Source organism: Hylobates moloch, unplaced genomic scaffold (genome assembly GCF_009828535.3).
Source record: "Hylobates moloch isolate HMO894 unplaced genomic scaffold, HMol_V3 SCAFFOLD_18, whole genome shotgun sequence".
In the NCBI taxonomy this organism is placed as follows: Eukaryota; Metazoa; Chordata; class Mammalia; order Primates; family Hylobatidae; genus Hylobates; species Hylobates moloch.
Window position 1 is genome coordinate 36,528,341 of NW_026652293.1, and position 11,780 is coordinate 36,540,120.

The 11,780-nt window shown below is 38.0% G+C and overlaps 1 protein-coding gene across 5 annotated transcripts in view; it reads right to left on the bottom strand.

Annotated features, from left to right (window-relative positions):
- Window positions 1–11,780, bottom strand: part of RAVER2 (ribonucleoprotein, PTB binding 2) — a 101,440-nt gene that overhangs the window by 47,947 nt on the left and 41,713 nt on the right. For all 5 annotated transcript variants that reach the window (XM_032137312.2, XM_058430818.1, XM_058430816.1 and 2 more), the window contains exons 3-4: window positions 6,495–6,964; window positions 2,855–3,046 (exon numbers count right to left, since the gene is read on the bottom strand). In XM_032137312.2, coding sequence (XP_031993203.1) covers window positions 2,855–3,046; window positions 6,495–6,964 — 662 coding nt within the window. The remainder of the gene's footprint in view (window positions 1–2,854; window positions 3,047–6,494; window positions 6,965–11,780) is intronic.

Sequence of the window (11,780 nt, forward strand, 5' to 3'; positions counted from 1 at the left end):
CAAGGTAGTAGAGAGTTTTGTTTTGTTTTGCTTTGTTTTTGAGACAAGGTCTTACTTTGTCACCCAGGCTGGAGTGCAGTGGTATAATCACGGCTCACTGCAGCCTCAAACTCCTGGGCTCAGGTTATTCTCCCACCTCAGCCTCCCAAGTAGCTGAGACTAACAGGTGCACATCACTAAGTCTAGCGAACTTTTTGTAGAGACAGGGCTTCACCATGTTTCCCAGACTAGTCTCAAGTTCCTGGGCTCAAACAATCCTCCCACCTTGGCCTTCCAAAGTGCTTGGATTACTGGCGTGAGCCACTGTGCCTAGCCAGTAGAAGGCTTTAAATGTGGCAAAGGGACCAACCAGTAAAAGACTGAAATGTAGTCACTAGATCTGAATATTTAAAAACCCCTGTTAATTTAATGAGAACAGATTCACTTGAATAGTGGAGGCAGAAACTACATTGCATTAGACTTGAGAGGGAAATGGAAAATTAAGAAATGGTGACAATAAGTGAGGCCTAATTCTTCAGGCAACTCTGGTTGCATGGTTATAAAGCCCAGTATCTTTTGCTGTGCAGAAGATCTTTAGTTTAATTAGATCCCATTTGTCTATTTTGCTTTTGTTGCCATTGCTTTTGGTGTTTTAGTCATGAAGTCTTTGCCCATGCCTACGTCCTGAATGGTATTGCCTAGGTTTTCTTCTAGGGCATTAAAAGAAACTACCATCAGAGTGAACAGGCAACCTACAGAATGGGAGAAAATTTTTGCAGTCTACCCATCTGACAAAGGGCTAATATACCCAGAATCTACAAAGAACTTAAACAAATTTACAAGAAAAAAACAACCCCATCGAAAAGTGGGCAAAGGGTATGAACAGACAACAAATGTCTTCTTCTCAAAAGAATACATTTATGCAGCCAACAGACACATGAAAAAATGCTCATCATCACTGGTCATTAGAGAAATGCAAATCAAAACCACAGTGAGATATCATCTCATGCCAGTTAGAATGGCGATCATTAAAAAGTCAGGAAACAACAGATGCTGGAGAGGATGTGGAGAAATAGGAATACTTTTACACTGTTGGTGGGAGTGTAAATTAGTTCAACTGTTGTGGAAGACAGTGTGGCGATTCCTCAAGGATCTAGAACTAGAAATACCATTTGACCCAGCTATCCCATTACTGGGTATATACCCAAAGGATTATAAATCATGCTATTATAAAGACACGTGCACACATGTTTGTTGTGGCACTATTCACAATAGCAAAGACTTGGAACCAACCCAAATGTCCATCAATGATAGACTGGATTAAGAAAATGTGGCACATATACACCATGGAATACTATGCAGCCATAAAAAAGGATGAATTCACGTCCTTTGCAGGGACATGGATGAAGCTGGAAACCATCATTCTCGGAAAACTATTACAAGGACAGAAAACCAAACACTGCATGTTCTCACTCACAGGTGGGAACTGAACAATGAGAACACTTGGACACAGGATGGGGAACATCACACACCAGGGCCTGTCGGGGGGTGGGGGGCTGGGGGAGTGATAGCATTGGGAGAAATGCCCTGTGTAATGACGAGTTGATGGGTGCAGCAAACCAACATGGCACATGTATACCTATGTAATTGGCTGAGTACTCAATAGTCTTCCTTGCTTTGGCATTAGCCTACATCCAAGCATCCTCACATTCACTCTGCAACCAGACCACTTGCCACTCCTCAAGCACTGTGTGAGTAGTTTCTGTTCCACCTAGAGTGACTACTCACTCTCCCTCTTTAGGGTTGCCAGATGTAGCAAGTAAAAACACAGAATGTGCAGTTAAATTTGAAGTTCAGATAAACAATGAATGATTGTTTTAGTACAAGTATCTCATGCAAAAATCTGTATTTTTGTGGCAATCCTATTCACTTCTCATCAAGTCAATATCTCATCCATTCGTTAATGTCACACTCAAATGTCACCTTCAGCATAAAGTCTTTCCCAATTCCTTCAAAAATGTATACCTTCCTTCATTCAATTAACAAATATTTACTATGCTAAGTACTAGGGTAAAAACTGTGAGGAAGGTATAGTCTCCATCTCCAATGATCCTCCAGGCTAAAGAAGTAGAGAAGAATGAGTAGACAGTTACTATAAAGAAGTAAGTACAATGCGCCGCATAAGCAAAAAAGAAGGCATGTATTTTCCTCTACACGTGAAAACTTCTTGAAAAAAGAGGAGGCTGGGGACGGTGGCTCACGCCTGTAATCCCAGCACTTTGGGAGGCTGAGGCGGGTAGATTACCTGAGGTCAGGAGTTCGAGATCAGCCTGGCCAACATGGCAACATCGTCTCCACTAAAAATACAAAAATTAACAGGGCGTGGTGGCATGTGCCTGTAGTCCCAGCTACTCGGGAGACTAAGGCAGGAGAATTGCTTGAACCCAGCAGGCAGAGGCTGCAGTGAGCTGAGATTGCGCCACTGCACTCCAGCCTGGGTGAAAGAGTGAAACTCCATCTCAAAATTAAAAAAAAAAAAAGAAAAGAAAAAGAAAAAGGAGGCATGTTACACTCAAAATTTATAACACAAGAGGAACTCAATATTTGCTGAATAAATGAAATTCCTTCAAAAATTTCTCAAGATAAATACACTTTACTAAACACAATTTCTTTTTTTGGTAATGACTTCTGGCTTGACTTAACAAAGAAACAATTTAGTTAACTTTTTTTTTACAAAAAGGAAAAGTCTTCAGTGTGATGGAAATGCAATGATGGTGCAATCGACAATCAATTACTTTGGCTAGATTGGATAGATTAAAATAGTATTAGAATTTTCTATACTCTAAAAAAAGAGAAAGAAAGAGAAAAAACTTACCACACGTTGAGCCGCTATCAATGCTGCTAATGTACTTCGCCCTGGCGCTCCGGGGGCACAGAAGGAAACCTGGACTTTGCTGCCCTTGATGGTCATACTGTCTGCTGCCTGCTGGACCTCTTCAGCATGCTCCGCAGTGCTATATTCAACCACTGCAAAGCCACCAACGTAACTGCCTTCATCCTGTGCAAGCTGATATCATACATTCTATTAAATAGTAATTCCGATCTTTACTTAGAAACATTTATTTGCAATATATAATTTTCAAATTCAAGAACAAGTGCATTGGAGCATGATACTGGTGGAAATAACATATTCTTTCTTTATGAAAATGTTTACTAATTGCTTAGATGTAGTTCTTCCTGAAGACAGGAAGATAGGAGTCTGTCAAGTTTCTATTCAATTCTTTGATTTTCTAATTTATTTTAACAGTAAAAGCCCAAATGGTAATACTCTCTACATGTTAAGAAATATATAAACTGGTAATTTATAGGAAAATAGGAGGACACAATAATTACAGCTTTCCTTAAAAGAAAATCACCAGGTACATGGACAGTGAAACATACTGAACAAATTATTTGACCACACATCAGTGGAAAATAAAGTTAGTATTATCAAGAGAAGGTAGGAGGAACATTTCATTTTTCTTTCACTATTTTAGGCAGATCCCAGGAATTTAGTCAAGTATACCAAGGCAAACCTTATTTAGGAAAACTGTGTCCCAGGTTTATTAAAAGCAACACACAACTTTTATTTCTGAATGTGCCCTAAATAAACTCCTGCCATGTAGAACTCGATTTATTTCCAGTCACCCACCTGTAAGAGTGTAAAGGAAGATACTAAAGTCCTGGGTCTGAAAAGACTGGTACAAAGAGCAAAAATAAAAACAAGATAAGACACTAAAACGTTTCTAGGTTTTGAACACGTCTGAATTATCTTACATACATTCACGCTATAAAGTGATAAATGACACAAAATTCAGCTTAGTATGTCTTTGAGAAGACACATTTCCAATACTTCTATTTGGGTGTGGCATCTCCTAAGCTGATATTACAACTAAATCACTCCTTAGTCCTTCTCAGTTTCTTTTCTCTTGTTTTTGAAGCTTAACTTTCTTCTACTTCCTTGTATATTTAGATTGTATATTTAGATCAAATTTCTATCTTTTCCTTCACATTATTTCTTCCTTTAAAAACTGTCAACAAATATCTTTTCCTCCACAAAGCTTTTTCCAATCACACAGGAAAAGGAAAAACATCTACCTCTTCTAAACATTTCTCCAACAACCCTATTCCTCTTATAATCCAAACCCAGTCTTAAAATCAGGTTTGTAAAAGCCACTAATTAATCATTTTGGTCTCTTGACCGCAAGGTAAGAGGCTGTGTCTTTAATACAGTCTATGCCAACCTACCATGCAAAAGAGCCTGAGGTTAACAGACCCACTGATAAAGAGCCATCCCAAAGCTGCTTTATTAATCTTTTGAAAACTTTAAAAATGTTTTTTTACTATTCTATTTCATTATAACGATCTTCATGCCTGTATAAATTATAATATTTTAAGTCTTTCAAAAAACAAAATCATTTTAAGTCCACAGCATCAGTAGTTTCAGAGAGGGCTATTTCAGTTCAATATGAGAGCCACTCAACGACACAATGGTCTCACTTGTGATGTAGTTAATTTTCCACTCTTTTGAAGTATTTTAGCAGAAGCTAAATGGTCACTCAAAAATATGGTAGCAAATATTTTCTATGACATGTAAAGCTACACTAGATAATCTCTAAGGGCTCTTCCAACCCTGGGGTTCACAATTCAAACACAATTTATGATAAACGGCTATTCTCTTCACTTCTGCTTCAAAGGCCTCAAATAAAGGCCATAGGATGACAACATTATATAATTCTTAGTATTCAAGAAGAACATATCAATAAGCCATTCCTAGAGCTTTGGGAGGCCAAGGCAGGAGGATCACTTGAGCCCAGGAGTTTGAGACCAGCCTGGCAATATAGCGAGACCCAGTCTCTACAAAAAATAAAAAATAAAAAGTAGTTGGGCATAGTGATGTGGACTTGTAGTCCTAGCTACTTGGGAGGCTGAGACAAGAAGATCGCTTGAACCTAGGAGTGTGGGACTACTGTGGGCCATGATTCCAGCCTGGGCAATAGAGAAAGACTCTATCTCAAAAAAAATGTTAAAAATATATATCACTGCAAAATTTCACCCATATGTGGAAGCTTAAAAAGTTGATCTCATAGAAGTATAGTGTAGAATAGTGGATACTAAGGGCTGGGGCGATTTGTGTGGGGGCTTGGGGAGATATTGGTCAAAAGATGTAACATTTCAGTTAGATAAGAGAAATAGGTTCAAAAGATCTTTTGGACAACATGATGACTACAGTTAATAACAACATATTGTATTCTTCAAAAATGCTACGAGAGTGGATGTTAAGTGTTCTTACCACAAAAATGATAACTATGTGAGGTAATACATATGTTAAATAGCTCGATTTAGCCATTCTACAATGTATATATACTTCAAAACATGTTATACATGATAAATACAATTTTAACTGTCAACTTAAATAATATATATATATATATTTTTTTTTCTTTCTTTTTTTTTTTTATTATACTTTAGGGTTTTAGGGTACATGTGCACAATGTGCAGGTTTGTTACATATGTATCCATGTGCCATGTTGATTTCCTGCACCCATTAACTCGTCATTTAGCATTAGGTGTATTTTTTAATATACATAATATTAAATAATATATTTATTTATATACATATATAGATATGTACTCCAACTCCAAAATTTCTACTGCAATACTAGGAAATCAACAAATGTCTGATTAAAGAAAAAATGCAAAGGAGGAGAGGAAACAATAGAGGTAAGAGGAAAAGGAGCATGGAAGGGAAGCGAGTGTGGTAAAAGGGAAAAGGGAGAAGGAAGAAATGGAGAGAAACGAGAAAAATAATTGATCAGTTGCTATCAAAACTCTGTAAGGAAAAGAGTTATATATAGTATATATATATTTATTAGAATGTATTTAATTTTACTATGATAAAGTGCTTGAAAAGTCTCGCCAGCGTTATCAGTTTTCAGGATCTTCTCTAGATGTCTCACCTACCATGACCACATTAAGATAGAACTACACATTCCTTTTAAACTTCATAGTACTTTTCTATCCTCCATTATATCACTCTTCATATAGGATTTGCAATTATTTGCTTACTTGTCCATCTCTTCTACAAAATTGTGAGGTATTGAGATAGAGTATCTTTCCATTCTCTGCCTTTCTGACACTTGGCATAATGTCTGGCACACAGAAGATGGTAAATAAAAGTTGGATAGATAAATGGATTGATGGAAAAATTGTGGGACGAATGGATGGAATGAGGTGAATGAGTAAGCAATGGATTTGCTAAGGCATACTTAACTACATAACGATATACTTTGGCCCATAAACAAAGGAACTGATTTAAAATTTCCCACGAGATCAAAGTCTTCCCTACAGGATGATGCAGAATTAAATTTCCATTGTGTTAATCACACAGGTATGATAAATTTGTGAGTGTATGTAGATTAGATACATATGTATATATTTTTAAATATTTCCAATAATCTCTTAAAAATACATACCTGGCAAAACACAGGTTTATGGACACTGGAAAAAATTTGCAACAGCTCTTCTGAATCCCTGTAGTCACTGGGGAGTTTATCAATACAAAGGCACTTAGAATGAATGAGCTCTGAAGCCAATAGATTAACATCCATCCATTGTGCAAAGAGTGCTGATGCTCCCAACTGTTTACCCAATAGCTCCAGTCTAGCCTTTGCAGCAAAGTCCTTTTTCATGTATTCCACAAATCCATAGCCTTTGGAATGGCCAGTAATTTCGCTATAGACCAGAAAACATCTCTCAATATTTCCATAAGCACGAACAAGTTCTTCAAACTCCTCTGATGTAAAAGAAACGGGCAGGTTGGTAATACACAGCAAAGCATCTGTTGGCTGAAGCTGGACTATTAAGTCTTTTCCTCTAAAAGAATATTGATGAAACATCTGAATTGCATTCTGGGCTTGCTCCCCATTCAATAAGGTAACAAAAGCTGGAAGATAACAAAATGAATTAAAGAGTTTTCTAGGCCAGCGTTTTCAAATTGTTTGAAAACACAGTAAGAAATACGTCTTACTTCTGTGACTTGGTACACATAAACATACACTTTTTTTCTGAAACAAAATTATGAGTTAATATCCCTAGTATATGCAATGCATTGTGACATTTTTTATTCTATTTCAGTGTGTTTTTTAATGCTGACACCTCCATTAAACAATTTCAACAACAGTAACCCAAAATAGAAAGCACAGGGATTATATTAGGGGTTTCACTGTAAAATCCTACGGTATTCTGGGGGGTTTTTGGCAATCTTTTCCAATCACACACATATTTGATTTCCTCCCACCCCAAAACCTGTGATATAAAATTTTATGAAGCCTTTATATAAAACTTCACCAAAATAAAAATGAAGTTACAAAATCTTTCTTTCCTCCTAGAAAGCGTTCTAAAAGATCCTATTTGACAGCAAGGACCTGAAAAAATGAAGGTACAACAAAAACATCAAAATGCATAAAGGAGGCCATTTCTTTCTCCAATTCATGTATATACTTCCTTAATATCAGATTAGATTGACATAACACAAAGACACTTATAATTTGGTGCACTTCTGATGAATAATATCAAATGAAAAGGTTACAGGATTCTGATCTTAAGACAAGATGTTGAATATTCATAAAACAATAGTCTGTCCTGTCTATCTAATGAAGTTGTTCCAGCATCAAGCAACAAATGCATACGACAGTTTATATAACTGGAAACATAATACAAATATAACATTCTAAATTAATGAAATATTATGTACATTCATATTTGGTAAAATTACATTTTAACCGTATCAATTTGTTTACCTTTTGTAATAAAAGAATATAAAAGGCTTTGAGCAATTTTATAGGAAAAGTTTAAAGCCCCCATTAAAAAAATACACAGCAATCCACAAATTACTGCGGTGGCTCACACTTGTAATCCCAGCACTTTGGGAGGCTGAGGGGGGTGGATCACGAGGTCAGGAGATCGAGACCACGGTGAAACCTTGTCTCTACTAAAAATACAAAAAATTAGCCGGGCGTGGTGGCAGGTGCCTGTAGTCCCAGCTACTCGGAGAGGCTGAGGCAGGAGAATGGCGTGAACCCGGGAGGCGGAGCTTGCAGTGAGCCGAGATTGCGCCACTGCACTCCAGCCTGGGCGACAGAGCGAGACTCCGTCTCAAAAAAAAAAAAAAAAAATTACAAATAAATTGCTCTCTACAAGTTCCTCTCCCTCTCCCTTTGAAACATATAGTGAAGTTACTCCATATGAACATTTAATTTACCCAAATTCAATTAGAACTGCATGACAATATGTTGTATACAGCAAATATGGATATAGCAAGAGACAGAGAAGTAATTTAAGTAGCATGGGCAATTCCGCCTGTCATTTCATTCAACTTCCCTACCCTCAATTGGTCTTAGTGCCATGCAGCTCTCAGAGTAAGAGCATCTCACCACACTAAGTGTGATGCTAACATTTAAAGAAACACATTTTTCATTTAACACATGTCCCACATGCAAGAAAACTACTGCCAAAGGAACAGCTAACTGTTCCAACATCTCTTTTCCAAAAAATGAGAAAAAATGGCTTTACTGCCCTTATTAAGAGGCTATCTCTTAGTTTCTAACAACCTTTTTTAAAAGGCTTGATTTTGATTCTATGTCTTTTTTCCTTATGCTGACATAAAATACCATTTAATTCTGTTTCCCTAAAAGAAACAAACGAGCCAACAACAGTTTGTAAATACTGGTTATATTCTCATATCAGCCCATAAAATCTCAGGTCATATTTAACTTGAATTCTCAGGGCATTTGAACCTGTTAATCATTCCCTTTCTTAACTTTCTTTCTTTCTTTTTTTTTTTTTTTTGAGACAAGAGTCTGACTCTGTTGCCCAGGCTGGAGTGCAGTGGTGCCAATCTCAGCTCACCACAACCTCTGCCTCCCAGGTTCAAGCAATTCTCTTGCTTCAGCCTCTCAAGTAGCTGGAACTACAGGGTCTGCCACCATGCCTGGCTAATTTTTGTATTTTTAGTAGAGACGGGGTTGTGCCATGTTGGTCTCGAACTCCTGACCTCAAGTGATCCACCAACCTCAACCTCCCAAAGTGCTGGGATTATAGGCCTGAGCCACTGCACTAGGCCTTTCTTAACTTTCTTGATGTATTCTTTCTTGATTCGCTTCATAACTGTCCAAGCTCTTTCCTCTATTTCCTTTGCTAGCTTTTTCTCCTCCACTCACACCTGTAAGGTAGTACTCCTTGGGGCACCTTCCTGGCAGAGTCACACACAGTAACGGCTGTGTGGCCACATGTGTTACTCAATGTGTGGCCGCTGAATATCTTTTTTTCTCTCTACACCCTCTTCCTCTGGGGGCAATCACGCTCATTCCCATGTATTCTGTATCATGTGCCAGATTCCAAGTTTGGCACTGGAAATGTTTTGGTGGACAGAACAGGTAAGATCCCTTTCAACACAGAGCTCACAATCTAACAGGTGAAGCTAAACATTTAACAAAGAGTTACAAATGTGGTGTCACCAAAGGGGAAGTATGAGGGGCTATGAAAGCAATGAGCAAAATAATCTCATCTGAGGACTTGCAAAAGGCCTCCTATACCATTATACTCCCAAATCTATCTTTCTAACATTTAGTGTCACATATATCTTCATAATGACTCCCAAACATAACTCACAATTTTCATCCTATCTCTGCCAAAAAAACAAAAACAAAAACAAAACGATTAGGAAAAGAGGAAGTCAAATTGTCTCTGTTTGCAGATGACATGATTGTATATTTAGAAAACCCCATCATCTCAGCCCACAATTTCCTTAAGCTGATAAGCAACTTCAGCAAAGTCTCAGGATACAAAATCAGTGTGGGAAAATCACAAGCATTCCTACACACCAATAACAGACAAACAGAGAGCCAAATAATGAGGAAACTCCCATTCACAATTCCTACAAACAGAATAAAATACCTAGGAATACAACTTACAAGGGATGTAAAGGACCTCTTCAAGGAGAACTACAAACCACTGCTCAACGAAATAAGAGAGGACACAAACAAATGGAAAAACATTCCATGCTCATGGATAGGAAGAATCAAAATGGCCATACTGCCCAAAGTAATTTATAGATTCAATGCTATCCCCATCAAACTACCATTGACTTTCTTTTTTTTTTTTTTTTTTTTTTTTTTTACATTTTTGAGTGCTATATTTACATCATACAGAATGAGCTGTGTATATTTTTCAGAGCAAAAAGACATGTTGAATTAGAAGGTACCTCTTAAATTTTAATGTGTTGAATAAACTGGATATCTTGTTAATGCAGATTATTTTTTCAGAAGATCTGGAATAAAGTCTGAATTTCTGAATTTCTTTTTTTTTTTCAGTTTCTGAATTTCTAACAAGTTCAACAGTAATGCCAATGTTTTTGGCCCAAGAAGAATATTTTGGCAACTATCCAGTAAGTAAAAGACCCTGTTTTTCCTGGTATTTCTGGACTGTAAAAAATTATGAGAGTTTTACTTGCTAAAGACAGATATATGCAAAGAAAACCTAAGAAAGAGGGGCAGCTACCAGATAAAATGTGATGGTTTATGCACATCAGCTGCATAAAAATAATTTATAATGAAAAGACATAATTAGCTTTCTAGTAAAAAAAATCTGTTGCAGAGCTCGTTAATCAAGTGAATCATTAACATTAATTGCATTAGGACAAATTTTTGTGATGTGCTGATGCACAAAAGGACATAGCATCACCGCTGTGACATTTTCCCCCAAAAGTAAATTGTAGTCTGAAATTAACCATAAAGAACCATCAGTTTTATGTAAAGTTCAAGATACAAATATCTCCCATGTTCTGTCATTTTTAATAGTGATTTTAAGTAGTCTTTCTTTAGCACTCTAGAGAGCAGGTATTTTCTAATTTTTTTTCAGGACTTTCTGGGTAATAAATGCCATCCTCTTTTTTTTTTTTTTTTTTTTATGTTTTTTTTTTTCTTAATTTTTTTTGCACACAAAAACAATAAACATTTTCTAATAATACATACAAACAAAAAGATGCGTATCAAACATATTAGGAAGGTTGCACATGGGAAGTCGGGGAATAGAAATGGGGGGTGGGAGTCAAAATAAATGAGAGAGGGACTTTATATGGATCAGTGACAATAACTCAATCCTCTATTTGACAAAGAAGAGGGAGAAGGAAGAGGAAGAAAAAGAAAGTGGGATAAAGGATCAGAAAGGGAGGAAAATAGAAAAAATTAGAGTATGACTCCAGGGTAGACCTGTTTTGTTGTCACTGAGTTGGTTGGTTAGTTTGTCTGTTGTATTTTTCATGTTTCGCCATGTTGGCCAGACTGGTCTCGAACTCCTAGCCCAAAGTGATCAACCTGCCTCGCCCCCCAGAGTGCCAGGACCACAGGCGTGAGCCACCACGTCCAGCCCCCACATTGCTTCTGGCCTCCGTGGTAGACCTCCGAGACGGAGCGGCCGGGCAGAGGCGCTCCTCACTTCCCAGACGGGGTGGCCAGGCAGAGACGCTCCTCACTTCTTCCCAGACGATAGGTGGCTGGGCAGAGGCGCTCCTCACTTCCCAGACGATGGGTGGCTGGGCAGAGGCGCTCCTCACTTCCCAGAAGATGGGCGGCCAGGCAGAGGGGCTCCTCACTTCCCAGAAGATGGGTGGCCGGGCAGAGGCGCTCCTCACTTCCCAGATGATGGGTGGCCGGGCAGAGGCGCTCCTCACTTCCCAGACGGGGCGGCCAGGCAGAGGCGCT